At 42.7% G+C, this 18,736-nt stretch overlaps 1 protein-coding gene and 1 non-coding gene across 3 annotated transcripts in view; both read right to left on the minus strand.

Moving 5' to 3' along the window:
* Positions 1 to 6,038: 6,038 nt before the first annotated feature.
* Positions 6,039 to 18,736, minus strand: part of TBRG4 (transforming growth factor beta regulator 4) — a 262,457-nt gene continuing 249,759 nt past the window's right edge. For both annotated transcript variants that reach the window (XM_086940993.1, XM_086940992.1), the window contains 3 exons: positions 16,783 to 16,894; positions 8,362 to 8,476; positions 6,039 to 6,713 (listed from right to left, as the gene is read on the minus strand). In XM_086940993.1, the coding sequence (XP_086797119.1) occupies positions 6,612 to 6,713; positions 8,362 to 8,476; positions 16,783 to 16,894 (329 nt within the window). In that variant the 3' untranslated portion in view covers positions 6,039 to 6,611. The remainder of the gene's footprint in view (positions 6,714 to 8,361; positions 8,477 to 16,782; positions 16,895 to 18,736) is intronic.
* On the minus strand, positions 16,058 to 16,191 carry LOC147685108 (small nucleolar RNA SNORA5). The gene has a single exon (XR_015300810.1). It is a non-coding gene; the product is annotated as a small nucleolar RNA SNORA5 (small nucleolar RNA).

An 18,736-nucleotide genomic window follows, 5' to 3' on the forward strand; every position in this document is an offset into this window, starting at 1 on the left:
CAATAGATAGGGGATCCCAGCCCTAGAGCTCAGACCAATCAAAAAATGGACAGAAGTGGTGCTCCAGGTCAATTCCCCAACAATGGAATTTGATCTGAGGGCTCTTAATGGCAGGACTACTTCTGATAAAGAGGGAGCCCATACCTACAATAGGCCCGAGCACACGTCAAGAATCGATTATGTCCTCCTTGACGTCCATCTTTGGAGTTTGGTAAAGGACATGGCGATTATACCCTCTGTTGAGAGTGACCACAACCTCCTCTCACTCACCCTGAACCATAGATGGCTAGATGACTTAGGGAGCAGAACTGCTTGTCCCCCCGCCCCAGATATGTCAGTGGTCTCTAACTGTGGTCGACGGCTAAAGTGGTCTAAGCTATTACTTTCAGTGGAAAAGATATCTTCCATAACACAGCTATTAGCTACAGCCCTGGAAAACCTTGCCACTTCTGAGGGTGGGTTGGTGGATGTGCCTGCCGGGTTTTGCAACCTGACACAGGCTCTTAGTGATCTTTTTATTGTCCGAGGAAGCGCTAGTAGGAAGAAACCTTGCCTCAGAGCCAGACAAGGGTGGTTTAATTCCAAGTGTAGGGAAGCGAAGAAATCACTTGTTGAAGCTGTCAAATCTAAATCCCCAACCATGACCAGAGAGGCCAGAAGGTTATACTCCCACTGTCAAAAAAATGCCAAGAAGGAGTGGGTGGACAATTTTTGGCAGGACCTCTTGGCCGCTAGTCGAGGGAGAGATGCGAAAGGGTTTTGGGACCTGGTGGGCAGTAGGAACCGTCCTGATGACACCCTGAGGACATGTACAATTACTGCCCAGTCGTGGCTCAATCACTTTATGGCTCTTTATTCCGCCGTAGAAGGAACGCTAAATGACCCTTTTATTCTTCCCCCCTATACCTTGGACAGAGACTTGGATTACTTTTCTGCACGGGAGGTTACGAACTTGATAAAAACTCTTATACCACTAAAAGCTGCTGGCCCGGATGGATTACCAGGGGGATCTCCTTCGAGCTTATCCAGGCGAATGGGGGGTGTTGATCTCTGCACTTTTGAATGCCATTATTGAGGGAGGAACAGTACCCGAGTCCTGGAAAGGGGCAGAGGTAGTCCTGATTTTTAAAAAGGGCAGTCGGGACCTACCAGGGAACTACAGGCCAATAAGCCTCAGACTCCACACAGAAGCTGGCGGGGAAAGCTATTCTGGGAAGGATCCTCCAATGGGTGGATGATAACCACATACTGTCTGAGATGCAAGCTGGATTCCGCTCAGGCACAGGAACAATCGAACAAGTCTTTAGATTTTTGTTATTATACTGGAAGGTGGTGGAACTGGGCAAGGGCAGTCTCTACCTGGCCTTTATAGACTTGAAGACTGCCTTTGACCTGGTTCCTAGGGAGGAACTTTGGAGGGTGTTGTATGGTCTCGGAATGCCCCCCTACATTCTAAATCTCCTCAAACTCCACAACGCCAACTATGCCCAGGTCAGGTGGGGTTTGAACGGGGAAAAGACCGACAAAATCCCTGTTGAGAGGGGTGTTCGGCAGGGCTGTGTTTTAGCTCCCACCCTATTTTCTCTCTATGTAAATGGGGTGGTTGAGCATTTGCTTGAAGAACCAGCAGACGCCCCCACACTGGGTGGCGTAAAGATCCCAACCCTGTTTGCCGATGACACCCTTCTCATCTCGAAAACCCCTCAAGGTTTACAAAAGCTTCTAGACCTCTTCCAGGATTTGTGTAAAAAGAGGACTTGTTATCAATGTGGACAAAACGAAGTATTTAATCATGCACCCGCCACGCAAATTTGGCCGCCCGCCTATCTTGAACTCAATCGCCCTGGAAAGAGTGTCAGAATTTGACTATCTGGGAATCCGCTTGAGTGATGCATTGAGCTGGACCCCCCACATCAACAAATTGACTGTGGGCCACAAAAGGGTGGGGGGAGCACTGTTAAAGTACAACAACTCATCGAAACATTGTGTAGCTCCGATTATAGATATTTATAAAGCCAGCGCAGTATCTGCATCACTCTATGGAGCAGAGTTATGGGGCCTGGGAAACATGGATCCTCTGACCAAGGCAGAAAACAAATTTATCAAGGACTTGTTGGCTATCCCGATAAGCACACCAACAGTTCTGGTGCTCCTGGACGTAGGCTGTAAGGCAATCAAGGACCAGGCCCGCCTCCGACCACTTCTGCTTTGGGCCCGCCTGTGGAGGGTCCCTGAGCTAAAATCTTATGCAGACGGATTGGCAGAGGTGATGCATTCAGATGGTTGGCAAAAGATTAAATGGCTTAAGGACATCAAACATTTGCTTGGGGACCTGGGCTTGGGTTCCTGTTGGATTACACATTCATCACCCCCTAAGGAGACCCTGAAAAAACTCTATTGGGAATGGGCCTCAGCCAGGCTAATCAGCAACCAGCGACACTGCAAATCCACCGCAGCCTTTCTGGAAATCAAAGACGTTGTTGCCTTTGAGCCATACCTAGACACTATTACCATCCCCATGGATCGGGCCCTTTACATTAAATTTAGACTAGGGACCCTACCCCTTGCCGATCTCTCTAGATGGAATTCATCTAAGCAGACTTCGCGCCACTGTGCCTTATGTATTGACAGACGCGAAACTGTGGCACACTTCCTCTTCGAATGCCCGGACTATGTGCGACCTAGATCTCGTTGGCTCAAACCAATTTGTAGAGAATTGGGCATTCGAGAGTGCTTGGTGGCTTTACGGATTTTGCAAACGGACACTGCCCCTCCCATTGTTTGTGCAGTTTCTAAATTTTTTTAATGGGCTTGGTTGATTCGCTTAAAAAGACTGTCTATTTCAATTTAATCCCTTTTTAACTAATTTATTATGATCTAAAATGCCATTTTTCTTACCTGATGATTTTAATGTCCAGTCTTTTTTATCGATGTATTGTTTTAAATTTTATGTAAACGCTTTTAAGATATACTAATATCGAAATAAAGCTATCAACCAACCAAATCTGGACCTAAATCATTTGCTGCAGCCTGTCTCATGCTTTGTGTAATGAAATTATACAATTAGGACATATTCACAGTGCTTTCTGGCAGACAGGGAAGCTTGTAGCACTATAAAAACAACAGTCACTATCCCCCACTGCACCAAGCAGGATTTAATTCGGACTCTGGTGACACAAATATCTGAAGTGATTGCACTAACCAGCTTAGAGTTCATCCTTTCCCACAAAATAATTAGCATTTGTTTTTCATCCAAAGTGTGTGCATTATTTTATATGCAGTTAACATGAAGTTACACCACATCAAACTAGCTACTGAAAATTGTGTTCCTGGCATGCTGGCAACGGACCTCGGCCCCATTACACTTGTAATCTCAGTCCTAATCCTTTTTTATGCCCTTTGGCTGCATGCAAATGAGGATAGCCTAGACACGGGACAAACAAACAAGTTAGCTCTTTCAGGCCATTTCTATTTACAAGTCTTTACTGAGACATTGGCGCCCCCTCAGGGAATGCATCCAAGGACCCCCGGGGGCGCATTGGGGATGGGGAGCCCCCCAGTTTGAAGACCTCTGGGCTAACTGAACTCATACATTTGGAGTCCAGTTTGACTCATTTGTGGATGGAAGTGTGCCTCAAATCAACATCTGTTTAAATCTTGATGACAGGTCCTCTTCTAGTAAAACTGACTCTTCTAAGAACTCCGAGGATTGAATATTCGATGGGATGCATACTTCAGTGCTGTCATGCCTGGAGAGAGTCCCGAAACGCAAAATCTAGATTTAATAAAATTAATATTTGTGATCAAGGGATCTATTAGGACCAGAACGGCAGAGACATGTACAGACAGACTTTATAGCACAGAGATCCCAATGAATCCAAATTTTGAATGGAAAGTCTGGGGCAAAGTTTACAGTTTTCTAACAAATTAAGTCCCTCAACTCTAGGACTACCTTGAAAATAGCTTTAGAAGAAATGGGGAAGTGGGCTTCTTTTAAGCAGACAGTTCAGACTTAAACACTTTTTATAAGAGGTTGAGTTTTGTGCAATAAACACCCTATCTTTAGAGGTACACTACCCAGCTGCAAGGTCTGAAGAAATCAAAGGGACAGAGGGCTCGGATTGTTCCAAGGCGATTGGGCTATTAATGACCATATAAAACCTGAGAAATAACAAATGCAAGAAATAGGCAGCAACGTTTTGGACAGATAGTAAAAAGGGAGAAGACAGATTGTTTAGACCAGCGTTGAAAGGCAGTGGTGATGGTTGGGTTAGACTGTGGTCCTCAGAAGGGAGACTGTACGGAAGAAGATTGTGTGGTCCATTGAACTAAGGCAGAGACAGTGCACACACAAGTCAAGGTGGGCAGGTAGAAGAAATTGTCTAGGAAAGAGTCCGTAGTATGTGCATAAGTAGTTCAAAAAAATAAATATATAATATCACAAGTTAACCGAACTTGGGAGTCCGAGATGGCATTGCACTGCTCAGCCAAGCACACACCCAGACCCATAATGGAACCTCTTTGGGGCTGGACAAAAATGATCCCCATACTGGCATGAAAGCAGCATTATTTACAATAAACAGGACCCGACATATCTTCCACGGACAGCAAAATCTAAGAAACAAAATGGGTCCGAGTTATGGGCAATCAGGCAGTGGGTTCGCACTGTCTGAAGAGATTGGTCAGAAGTTGCTTTTTAAATGGTCGGGTGGATGGGGCTTATTATAGGAGACTTGGTTTATAATCCACTGATGTAATTCACTGCTCAGTGATTAGGTGAGAGACTGCGTCCAGAGACAAAAGAGTGGATTCAGGAGAGAACAACCACAGTTGAATAAAGTGAGCACTTCAGCTTATATGAAATATTACTGAACAATTCGAATTTTATACAGAATGGAATCAGGCTTCAAGCAGTCCTCTAGGCCGACCTATGGAAGACCATGGCAGTTTACATTGTCGAACACCAGTAACCTGTCACGAACAACCGAATTAGGGTCTCCAACATCTGCTCATTTGAAGCAGTCTTAACAACCCAGAACGAGCCAGTTTCCTTGGTGCAGCCCCTAGGCTGTCTTGCTCAGAGTAACATGGTAATGATCTGTGTTCTACCATCTGGATGGCAACTGCTCTGCAGTATCCTATCCATGAAGGGATCAATGTGAACCGAGATAGTGGCTAGAGGGATCACCTGGATGTAGGGATGGTTTATTCAAGAGGGGAGTGCAAGAGTGGATGGGCAGATGATCCATGCAAAGTGACTGAGACATACTCTTGATGGAACTATACAGCAGTGAGGTGGAAGGCTGGTTTGGCTCTGCTGTGTTTCAGTACATCATGGCACTCAATTTGGGTGAGACAGTGCGCAGAGTTCAGTATTTGCACCAGCCTTTCATGCTGTGTCACTTGCCGACCACTCCAGCTTGAAGCAAGCAACAGATTACTTAGCAATTCAGAGTGAAGTGTTCAAGTGTGAAAAAAGGAGCCCTTGTGTTGTTGAAGCTCATGAGTGGGGAGTGTAATCCTTGCTTGAGGAAAGCTGCTAATGTGGACGTTTATCTGGTGTACTGTAATTCTGATGATTTGTGAGGTGGAAGGAGTTGCAGAGTAGTGATAATGTGGTGGATCCAGTCTCGATTTTGGTGAACGTGGTGGATCACTAACACTACATCCCTCAATCCTCTTTATTCCACTACATGCTTCATGGAAGCAGAAGATGACAAGTAAACAGTACATTACAAACACTACCAAATCACTTCCAGCGTGGATCACATGCATCCCCTAGGGTCTAAGAGTCCTAAACGTCCGCTAATGTGCTGGAGCACCTCCTTGCGTTGAAAGAAGTGCTGCTGCAAAATGCTTCAGCACTTTATCTGGGGTAGTAAGTGCCATTTAAATGCTCATACCGAGCCGTTTATGCAATTGGAATACATTTCCAATTGATCTTTCACAAGCTAAAATCCCCTAACCAAAAAAACCAGCAAAACTGGAAAAATTGACTTAATCATACCTCCAGTTATGAAAACTACAACTCTATTGCTCAGTCTGTTAATGATTTTAGTGTGATGTAATGGATTATCTTGCTTTACCACGTGCAATCTTGAGCCAGATTATGCAATCCAAATTATTTCACAATGCTTTGGTACAATTCATTTTCTAGCTAAGTAAAGAAAAAACAAACCAAAAATAATCACAAGTTAAAAACAGCTTTTTTTCCCCCAGAGCATGTTCTTTATCAGAATAAACTACTGCTCATATGATCAACATTAATCTTAAAATACAGATTGTATGCATTAAATATTTCTCCAGGTGTGCAGCGGTTTGGTCAACCACTGCGCCATCTTTTTATATACAGTCTTCCATTTCGGCAATTGCTCCACTCTAGTTCTGGCACTTGGACACGTAGCCTTTGTTAAGCTGAAGGCAATATTCAGAAACCTCTTTAGCATCCATTGGTGTCCATAATATATCCGCAAGTCTTAATTTCACAAAATGGAAAAATTGAGCCAACCAGGCGTAGCTGGAATTTGGTTCCTCATATGAACTGCTCCAGTTCATCATTCTCTCTCTCTCTCTCAAGAGTCCTAAATGTCTACGGCTCAACTTCCATGTACTCATTTAGCCATGTCTTCGGCCACAGCTTTGCCCATCTTGTCTTTCAGGTAAGCAACTTTTTGCCACTCAGACTTCAGATCGAACCATTCATAATAGGGCACCTGTAGATAAACAGAGAAAATGCGGATTAGGCAAGGCAGAAAGAAGCATCTCGAGGTCTTGTCTTGGAAGTCAGTTGCTGAGCAGTATTATGAGGATACATTAATTTGCTACTAATCACAGAGCCACAATACCAATGCATTGCAAATGGATAACCAAGTTACTTTCTCACTTTGGATATACGACTCAAAAAGCAGTGAAGATGAGCAGTTAATGTTTACTGCAGTAAGCGGTTAAGATCAGAAACTTCGAAACAGCAGAACACAGCATAGATGGGGCACAGCAAAAACAAATTCGCTACATATTCAGTCAGTGGCTTTTTACAAGTAAGCAATGAAAACTTGACAATGTTGCTTAGGAAGAGGCATGGGGTTTAGAAGCTTCTAGGTGCAGATAAGACCAAAACTATTTCATAGTGGGTATGTGCTAGGTCTTGCATACTTTGAACCCCACAACCAATTCTATTATACAAGGCAGTGTTTGTGAGCTCTCAGCTATCTTTGGCTCACTACTTGTAACCAGCTTCAGTGAAAGGAACAGAGGTGCCAATCAAAAATAAATGCACAGGGCAGGTCAAAAAGGGCACGGTGGAGCACTTCAAAGCCTTGCAAAAGATATTTATCCCAACATACGGATCATGCAGGGACAGGTAATATTCTGAACTAGATTACGTGCACAGGGGTGAAAGTTTTTTTTAAACTCAACTATAACTAGTGTATTTTAGTGTTTTTATTAAATGTAACATTCACTCAGATCTCTTTCCAACACAATTACGTCACTTTAATCTTTGAATTTCAGTTAGTTTTTAAAAAATCTAATTCTAGTTTGAACCATCAGCCAACCCAAACTAAACTAATGTAATTTATTTGATAATTCCTTTGAATTCATTTTAATTCTTGGTCTCCTCTATGGTAGTGTATTGCAGTATAAGTAGTGGACCATGTGTGGTACTCAAATTTACTCCACGGCTGGGCACATTTTATCCTGTTTTGACACCTCAACGGCTGTAGTAACCTTAGAAGAAGTGTATGTTGTGATTTGTAGTTATTTTACTATTTTCTTTGAGTGCGTTTTCTCATTAGCATGTCCCTCCCAAGCCCCTCCTTAAACTTCCTCTAATCCTTTCCATTTTTTTCCAGGAATTAATCCCCTCTTTCCCACTACTCCCCTTGCTCTCTCCCACATTTGCTATAAAAACAAACCTGTGTGCGCAGCGATCTTTTCCACCAGGGCAGAGATCTCCACACAGATAGGAGTCTCAGGCTGTAGATTTGTGAATTGCAGTTTGTTGTACTACAAAATGAGGTTTGTGAATGAGTCTCACCATGTGGACTTTGTTTCTACAAACAGCTAACCATGAAACCAGGCCCACAGCTGAAATGGAATACTCATGAATGCATCCACTTCAGTGAGGAACAAAAAAAGCATCACCTGCTACTATTACAATGCGACCAACTACTGTCTGCCCCTTTAGACGTAATAACATTTGGACCAGTCTTTATTTTTAGTCGCACAGCAATCCGCAGAATTATTTTTACTGCAACAACTGCGAAACAGAAATGAGCAGATGCTAAACACTTTTATCCAAACCCCTCTAACTTAATCATATTAAGTGTAACAGCTTTTCAGGAATCCACGTCTATCACTTACGTCCACAATAAGGAAGCCAGCAGCTTGCAGATGCCTTCGAGACAAAGCGTATCGCCCCAGTAGATCCTTACTTTTTCCACTGAAGCTTGAAAAGTCCCAGCAAAGGAAAGCTAACCTGTGTTTAATGTGGAAAAGTAGAGGTTGGGGTGAGGAAAGAATACAATTTGAAATCGGGCAACAAACTGCCATTTATTTAAATTACAAAATGCAATAATATTCAGCTCACAGCGAATGACCAGGAACGACTGAGTGGGAAGCATGCAGCAGGTATAAACTAGGACTAATACATATTCTGTATTCCTGGTCCTTTCTTGATAAAACAAAATACCAAACAGATGTTAGAGATGGGCTTCTGGGCCTCATGGTCAATCGAACACAAATTCCAACTCTACCATTGACTAAAGGAAAAAACCTGCGACAACTGCACATTCTCCAAGGCATACTTAACATATTTTGGTCTCAAAATGATGTATATTATCATCTGCTTGGTGTGCAATGTTGTGCCCTTCAACCAACATAGTGGCCCAGCCAACCAATATTGTGAGGCAAAGTTTCCTGAAGTCTAGCAACTCCTTGGTGGTCAATGTAAACACCATCACATCTTTTTGACTAAGGGAAGCTGTTGAATGTTATCCTAGAATGAGAAACATGATGACCCCATCTAACATGGGCAAGAATAGAACATGGTCTTTTTATCCTATACCAGAAACAGCATAGAGTAAGCATCTTAACCCCTTCGATGCTGAGGACGAGCTCAGCTCGTCATCAGCCACGGGTGACTTGTGCAGATGACGAGCTCAGCTCGTCATGCAACGCGGTTATTCGAAAACAGCCGCACAGCGCAAAAATAACCGCAGCAGCGATGCGGTTAAGTGCGTTTTCATTCAGATATTGTACACATCTTTACCAACTTTGATTTGTCATGATGATGCCAAAGATAAAAGTGTCAATCAAGTTGCAAACTAACTCGTCAGGGACAGAGCTAGTTTACCTGAACTAATCTAAAGAAACGCATCACCATTTCCACTACTGAGTGAAATATTCAGGAGTGAGCTTAGGGCAAAGTTACCACGGCTTCCTTTTAACCATACCTGTACAGAGAGAGAAGATCGCAATAACAAGACTGTGGGATAGCAGTATATATTAACCCACTACCACACTGTGATAGAGAGGTGTCTTTTCCATACGCAGTATATACAGCACTGAATCAATCGGACTCCTCATAATTTGGAGTGAGCATACTCTGCGAAAGCTACCTTTAAACCCTAGAAGCAGCATGATATTATTTCAGCACTTAAAATGCAGGATCTCTTTTTTTGCATTGATGGACGACTGGTTATTTTCCTCTGCACACCCTGCCACGCTCCTCTTTTAGACACCAAGCAGCAAGAGTCAAACAAAGCTCAGGTTAAAAGCAATTTAATGCTCAGCAGGGATGATAAATGTTAGGCATTTGTGAAGCACTAATGCTCCCAGGCAAATTGAGTTTGTGGGCTTCACCATCAGAAAATGTGAAATAGAAGGTGGCAGGGAGGACATGAAGTATTTCATGTTAGGAACTTGGTGTTTCCATGGAAGTGGTTTTAAAGTGGCGTATTCTGAGACCTGGACAGATTACTTTCAGGTTGACCAATTATATTGTTGCCATCTATAAAGCTCAGAGAAATACATTCGAATTAACCACACTGAAAATATGAATGAGAAAAAGTTGAAAGACAGAATGAGGGTGATAAGGCACCAGTGTGTTACTGTGTTCAAGATTTGAGGTTTAGTTTCCCTTAATGGCATTTCTTGGGACAGTAAATGTCAGCCTTCGCCGAACTTGCAGATTCAAAGTATCTGCAGGAGAGTTTGAGACTCGTAATGGTAGATTTAATATTAGTTGGGACTGTGTTAATAAGGTATAGAAAAAACGCTTCTCACAACTAATCTTTCACACTTGGGCCACTTCAGTAACGGCTGGTTACCCAATAAAATCGTATTTGGTGTACCTAGTACTGTGTTAAGTAAGCGCAAGGGAAATTGAGAGAGAACAAGAGTAATCAATAGAAAGCATATAAAGAAATAAGTTTTCATGAATTATGAACTGTAAATACATTTTAGTGTAGTGCAGATTAGCAAGGGATTACAATTTAAATGGGCGTGGAACATTAATTACTATACATTTGCAGTGGAAAGACAGCAAGTCAAAGGCTAAGGGGGGAAAGGAAAAACATCGATATACAAAACATGAAAACAAAATATAATTGATCAGGATGTATTTATCACAGGTAATCACAGAAAGGTTAGAAGTTTAGCTTTATTAGTAGTCCCCATCAAGAGACAGTTAGCATATAAAGAATATATCAAGGAAACAGTCAATATCCAGAAATCAGAAAATGAAAAAACTGAAATGAGAAAATTAATTGTAAAAACCAGCCGGTAGTCAAGAAATCCACACACTGCTTAACACAAATCAATAAAGGAACCAGTGAACAACCCCCACAGATAGCAATATCCAGAAGTTAGAAAGAGGTTTCAGTACCCACTGTTTATAAACTGTATTTCACAATTAGGATTGAGATAGTGTTTAAAAATCAAGAATCAAGACAAATAATCCTGTGACCTAAAAGGTTATTCAATAGCATGGTATGGACAGGTGCACCAAGTGATGTTTGGGTATTATAAATTTAGATGGAGCCTTATGGTAAATTAGTTTTATAAAAGATCTGCAAGACATCCACCCAATCTTACATGTGATACTTGTTGCCCTCTTTCACCAAATGACTTACAAATGAAGGCATGAGACATTCAGATGTCAGATGCTATGGTTTCCATGCACTAAAAAGGGATGGTTTCCTTGATGTATTCAGTTCAGACGAGAGGGCAGCCAACTTGTCTTATTAAATTAATGGTGGTAGCCATATAAGTTTGATGTAAGTACTCCAGAACTTGCATATATAGTGGCAGTAACATCTTAAAAATGTTTGGACCTATTCAGGAAAAAAAAAGTAAGGTAGAGATTTGTGCCTTCACCAGAGTGAAATGGTCAATTTTTTAATTGACTAACATCCACAAAGTGTGTCTAGAAAGCTCTGCCAGGAGCAGGTTTCCAGGCATACTTCTGGACAGATCACGTTTTTTTGTGAAGGCGCATAGTCCCTTTGTGAGAACCTCCATTTCGGAGCCTTCTGTGCAAATGCACCTTTTAGGTCTTGCCTAGGCAGCGCGCACTCTAGGTCTCTCCAAGACATCTATTTATCTGCATAGCGAGGGTAATCCTGCCTGCTGCTTGCCTGCTGCTTGCAATTGGCTTCACTGTGATTTCCGGCCTCCCTATTGATTGCTGGTCTGATGCATCACTTCGGTTTTTATTGGAAGCAGCACCAACCAACTACAGTTATATTGCCCTGTAGGGCTTTGTCTGTTTCCTTTAAGGACTACTTGTTTTTTTAATTTATTTATTGCTTTTTTATATAGTGCCTCCGCGACCCGAAGGTATAGGAGCACTTTACATGAGCAGCAGTTACAATACGCATGTCCCAGGACATATGTAGGAGCCACCGAAACGTGCGGATATTAAGCGGGGATACAAAGGGAACTGCTAGGGCTTTCTGAAAGTCATGCCTGGAGTCAAGTCAAGTTTAAATTTGTATAGCGCACTACTCACCCAGAGGGTCTCAAGGCGCTTGAGGGAGGGGGAGCTTTACTTATCAAATACCCAAGTTTTTAGTTGTTTTCTGAAGGAGAGGTGGTTCTGTGTAAGGCGAGGTGGGTGGGGAGAGAATTCCAGGTCTTGGCCGCTAAGTAGGAGAAGGATCTTCCCCCCCCCATGGTGGATCTTTGGATGCGCGGAAATGCGGCGAGGGCTTGATTGGACGATCGAAGTTGGCGGGTGGGGGTGTAAAAGGACAGGCGCGTGTTGAGGCATTCGGGTCCTAGGTCGTAGAGGGCCGTGTGTGCGTGGGTGAGGAGGCGGAACGTTATTCCCTTGTTGACGGGGAGCCAGTGGATGTCTTTAAGGTGACCGGAAATGTGAGCTTGGCGGGTAGCAAAAGTGAGGTCAGTAGACTGGGGTCATTCACTGTACTAAGGCAGTTTATCAGTCTTGCCAGGCGCTTCGTCCCAGCACAGTGAAGGAGTGCTACGTAGCATGAGAAAGTCTGTCTCCTATTTTTAGGAAGCTTTCATATAGTGAGAAGTTTGTCTAAGCTAAGGACATGAGAGCACTTCATGCGTGCCCCAGACTACATTAAAGCATTTTTTATTTTGAGGCATTAAGAGATTATTATGCTGTTTGCCTAGAATCACAAGATGTTGAGGGGAGACGAAAGTCAAACATGCTGTCTCAGTTACAGAGTCGGTAGCTCTGTTCGTTAGGCCCTGGTTCAGTTGTTCCTCTTATCTGTCCGGAAATGCTTGGAAACCTTACAGGAATGTCAGATTCAGACTGACATTAGAAAATGCGCCATGGCAACTCAGGGAAGATTGATTGTGCGTGGGCATTAGATAAAATAGTTCTTCCAAGGGCCGCAAATAATATATTCTGAGGCCTCGGCAGCGGAGGTATCCCTCCGTCTGCACATATCTTATAGCTCTTAGACAGCAGAGCTATTTTTTCGGTTACAAATATCGCACAGATCTACCTTTGACACCAGAGCTATTGTTCAGGTTACGAATATTTTACAACTCGAACTCCGATACCACAGTTATCTGTCGTATTGTACACATCTTACAACTAGGGCCTTAGACAACAGAGCTACCCTTTAGTATGCAGATTTCACATGCTAAGGCCGGAGACTGCAGAACTTCCCTCAAAATGCATATATTGTGTCCCTCAGTCTGACAGCAGAATTATCTCACAGATTGCATATGTCTTAAAAGAACTTTCTATCAAGTCGCAACCATCTTACTAGTGTATTCAATTTACACAAATATTACATCTTGGTGTTAAACAGCGTTACTTCTCAGTAGGCACATTTCATACAGCTCGCCTTATACAACCGAGCCCCCTCTCAGGTTACACATATCTTACAACTTGGATTTAGATAGCAGAGCTATCTCATGTTGAACATATCTTACAGCTTGGACTTGGATACCATAGCTAGATCTCAGGTTACACATCTTAAAATTCGACCCATAGACATCAGAGTTTTCCTTCAGGCCGTCCACTTTTGGAGCTCAGGTCCCACACTGCAAAATGTCAGTCAGTTTGCATATATGGTCCACCTCAGCATCACACAGAAGAATTATCTTGGTACGTAGGTACGAAAGTAGGATTATTACATTTATCAAATCATTTTATAATAAATACTACATCTTCTAAAATTAAAGAAAAAGAAAAGAAAATGCATATAGCTTCCATTCTTTTGGTACCCATTATAGTAGTGTATTAAAATCAATAAGTAAAGTATTTTTTTAAAGCAATATGTCAAATAAATTAAGTAAACAAAGCCCAGGCTGCTGTAAGTAATATCTAAAATTCACATTAAGGCACTAATAAAAAAAAATAGAGATTTATTGTTACAACAATATTTGATTGCTTCTCTGGTGGATCAAATAGTTACCTTGTTAAAAAATATTCAAAGATGTTGTTTGCACAGACCTCGTAGACTGGGCCAGATACCAATAATATGTTCTATAGTCTCAGACTTAAAACTGCATAATCGATATGAACCATTGCCCATTATGTGTGGGTTCCAAGACCCCATAAATTGATGCAAAGGAATATATAAAAGCCCGATTCTTAAATATTTATTTTTGTTAGTTCCTTCTGGGTTAAAAGAACGATATGGTTTTCTTGGGTTGGAGTAGGAATTAAATGTTAAGTCGCTATGATGGTAATTCGAAAGAGAGCATACATCTTCCTCTCAATAGTTCCCCTTAAAGTACTTTTTATTGGGTTTTTTCAGTTCAAGACGTGGTAGACTTGAAAGAGAGGTCAGGCCTGGAAGATTGTGTTATGTGATCACTGTCCTAATTCTGTCCAAGCTCCGGTCAAAGCTTTTGTAGTTGTTAAATTTCAGGTCCTTTATAGATTATCACCTTAGCGTTGAGGCATTGGCGTTATTACATTCACATATATAATTTATCATTTAAGTGTTATGGAAGTTAGCCAACAGACTCAGATTTAATTCGAACCTAAGTTTGCTATACGGAGTTGCTAGACTTAGGCTGGGAAATTTCTTAACGCTATATAAATATTTTTTCCCAGTTCATTTAATGTCTTATAGTAAAGTACTGGTGAGGTGAATAGCTGCAATTGTATACGTTTAATCGTTAGTGCAGTGACCGACTGGGTAATTGCTTTTCCTTCCTACAGCTTGGTGAACCTGCCAATCGCCTTCCCAATTGTTTTTGTTTTTTGTTTCCTGGAATGTATATGTTCTAGCCAGGAGAGTTTGGGGTCCATGGTAACTCCCAAGTATTCTTATTTATCAAGCTGCCTGATTGTTTTCTCCTGCTTATCGCTTGGACGGGATATGGCTCATAGTTTGATCCTAGACATAAGACTATAATTCAGGTTGCACATATCTAACTGTTCAACCTAACACAGCTGAGCTCTCACTGAAGGAGTGTGGCTTTGAACAGAACTATTTCTCATTTGTAATGCAATAAGTCTCGCAATTGCGAGATTTGGGCATTGTAAATGACAGTGCCTTTTATTTAGGTCTTAAAAAACTGCAAAAACAGAAGGTGTTGCCATTTACAATACCAATAGGTCAAAGTTTCTAAAATGCGAGATCTATTACATTGCAAATGCTTGTTACTCTTGACAGGAAAACATAACTGAAGAAAGCATGTCCCTTAAACCCTCCAACAAATACTATTTCGAAAGGAAAGTTACTTCAGTCCCCGGATAAAGAAAATGCTCATCCATTCCCAGGGTGGGAAGGGGTCAGAGCGGAGTTAAGGAATGCCAACAAACTAGGATTTGTGACATTTTCAGACCTTCAAGGCAAACCACGCTTTGGAATGCTCACTTAACAGACCCCCTGTGTGTTAGCATTTACTATTGCGTATTTCTCTGCACTCCTGGTGGAGAAATCTGCACAAGTAAATGTAGATATGTATCCCCCTGCCAAGAATCACCTTACGAATTTCAGCCAGGAGTAAAAAAGGCAAATTAGGTTGTAAACTAATTCAGCCTTAAACTTTGCAACCTTGTGTTGTGTAAATTAAAAAAATATGTTGGCTAATGCAAATTATTTCTCTCAGTGCAGAACTTCACATTTATTTTCATTTCTAACTTTGCCATAAAGGTTTGCCTTTACTCTAATTTTATGCGGACATTTACCTTAGCAGTGCATCCAGAGCAAGACTCTTATACAATCCCATTACTATTCCACACAGACAAAAATTGCAATGAACCCTCACATGCCCAGTATTTAAAAAGACTTTATTAACATAGGATCTCCCAAGGACCACATGCACATTAATGAATAAGCAGGCAAACGTGTTAAATCTTCCAATTCACTTCCTTCTAACAGTAGGCCTGCAAAACTACTAATAGGCAATATGTTTACAATTCGATCTGGAGGGAGTTAGCAAACACTCCAGAAACAGTCAGTATTTCCGAGTTTCTAACTGCTGGCCTGTTCCATTCATGCAACATAATCCAACTTCAGAAGAACCAGCCTTAATTACTTACATTCCGCCATAACTGAAACAGATCAACAGATTTAAGATTATAGAAGCCAGATGTCATTTACGAAAGACTTGTCTGAAGCACTTTCTTATCCCCATCATCCAATGACGGATGTGAGGCCCATGAGCTACGCAGTTACTGTGGCAGCCATTTGGGCCAGTGCCCACCATAGAGGAGGTAGGACTGAATTTGACAAGGCTGCAGAACAGAGGGTTGGAATCAATTCTAGGAAGCGTGTGCATTTAAATGTAAATGGCCTGTGCGACATTGGAAAGAGAAATAACCATAGGATAAAGAACAAACAAGAGTGACCGCAAAAGATGTTTATTGCAGTCCCCAACATCACACTTACCACTTCTAGACAGACAAATACGCGTCAGATTTTTTTAATTGAGGAATGTTTGCATTGCTGACTTCTTTTATGTGCAGTCTGGTTCACAAAGGAAAACTTGATCAAAAAAGCATTTAATAGGAAATAAATCATACAGAAAGTTTTTTTTGGGTAAACTAACACCGCTACTATTCAGCGTTCAACTCAAATGTAAAGGCCAATGTTTTATAGCAATTGGTAATGTTATCTGGGTTTTTCTTCAGCATTTCTATTTTGGAAAGCAAGGCAAATAAACCTGGGGGAAGTTAAGAGATTTCCCCAGGCTCACACAATGCGTTTTCTAAATTACCACTCTGGTTTCCTAGTTTCACAGCAAACTAGGCACCTAGATGGTCTCTTAGCATGTTGTGTCAAGTACAAGTTATAAAATGTATATATTAATGCAAGTTAAAATTTCCCGTACCGTTTAGCACCGGGGGGCAAAGGCTCTGTACCAGCAGACGTAGGCAAATGCGGTGCTACCAGATCATTCAGGGGTAGGGGTTTGTTCTCCGTGTCCAAAACCACCTCGCCATCTGAAATAGCAATTGATACTGACTGCAACAAGCCTTCAATATGCACAACTAATCAATGTAACACAACCTCTGTTTTACAACAAACAAAGAAGCGAGCCGAAACAAAGAGGACTCTGCATTTTATTTTTGGTGCAAGGAAGATAATCATTACTTTACAGGGACAGAGAGAACATCTTTACACTCAAATTGGTTTACAGAACATCAGTTGAAGATGTCGAGGTAGTGACAGAGCGCTTATCCGCCAGCAGGATTTAAGCTTGTGATGGACAGTAGCCTATAAGAACAGGAAAGTCATTATGTTTCCTGACAGATGGTAGGTTTGAGGACTAGCGGATCTGTGAATGCACAATATTACAGAGGTGCAAAGCCCATGATCAAAGTGTAACCCTCAGAAAAAGATGTCAGAGGATTATATGCACAAGTTACTACTTGTGTAACGATATATCTGTAAGAGACATTAGTTAGCGATAGATTCCTTACCTTAGAATATCCCAGGGCGTCCGGCTAGATCCGGAAATTTTTGCGTAGCAGTACCCTTGCGCGTTGGTAGGCGTCGTCTGCGGCTCCGCGTCCGTCGCCGTGATGACGTCGGAGTACATAGATGCCGCCTCCGCGCGCTGACGTCAGTTCTTAGACACAGCTTTTCCGCGCCAGAAACGCAGAGCCATGCTAAAAACCAACACTGGTGCCAATGAAACTAGGGCCCTGAAAGGGGAGGACCTTAACCCTAGATATCGGTCGCAGAACGGGGAGGATGGGTGGGTCGGTAAGGAATCTATCACTAACTAAGGTCTCTTACAGATATATCGTTACACAAGTAGTAACTTGTGCATCTGAAAGAGACACGTTAGTGATAGATTCCTTACCTTAGAATAGATACCCCAGCAAAACCAACCCAGGTGGTGGGTCTGCGAATCACACCAGAAAGTCCTGAAGGACGGAACGGCCAAAGAAGCCATCCCTCCGGACTTGGCTGTCCCGGCAATAATGTCTTGCAAATGTGTGCAGCGAGGCCCACGTAGCTGCCTGGCAAATGTCCTGCAAGGGCACTCCTGTTCCACCTGCAGGCGTATACCGACTTCGTGGGACGCCTGGCTGCCAGAATGATGTTACAGACTTCAGGAGGCAAGTCAAATGGCCTCAACTGTCGCCGCTTAATCTCCAAGCATAGAGGTGGAGACTTGACAGGTTCGGGTGTAGGACCGTCCACTGCTGCTGCGACAGAAGGTCATCCTGGAGAGGCAGACGAACCGGGGGATCGACTGACATACTGAGTAGCTCGGGATACCAGTACCTTCGTGCCCAGTCCGGAGCAACAAGGATGACTTGTGCCTGGTCGCGCTTGATCTTCAGTACTCTGGGCAGAAGTGGTATAGGCGGAAAGGCGTACAACAGACCGCAACTCCACTCGCGACGAAAAGAGTCTCCGAGCGAGCGCCGCCTTGGAAATTCCAACGCGTATAACGGATGACATTGCACGTTCTCTTCGGTGGCGAATAGATCTAACCAAGGCTCTCCCCACTGCAGAAAGAGACCTTGCGCCACGTCCGAGTTCAGACTCCATTCGTGATCCAACATGCACCTGCGGCTGAGTTCAGATGCCCTGGCGTTCAGAGAACCTGCCAGGTGTTGAACCACCAGGGTGACTCCCTGATGTTCCAGCCACTGCCAGAGGCGCAGAGCTTCCTGGCAGAGGGTCCACGACCCTACCCCGCCCTGTTTGTTGCAGTACCACATGGCGGTGGTGTCAGTCAACACCTGCACTACACTCCCCTGGACAGAGGGGAGGAATGCCTTCAGTGATAGACTAATCGCCCGCAGCTCCAAAAGGTTGATATGGAG

The sequence above is a fragment of the Lissotriton vulgaris genome, chromosome 10, assembly GCF_964263255.1.
Source record: "Lissotriton vulgaris chromosome 10, aLisVul1.2, whole genome shotgun sequence".
NCBI classification, from domain to species: domain Eukaryota; kingdom Metazoa; phylum Chordata; class Amphibia; order Caudata; family Salamandridae; genus Lissotriton; species Lissotriton vulgaris.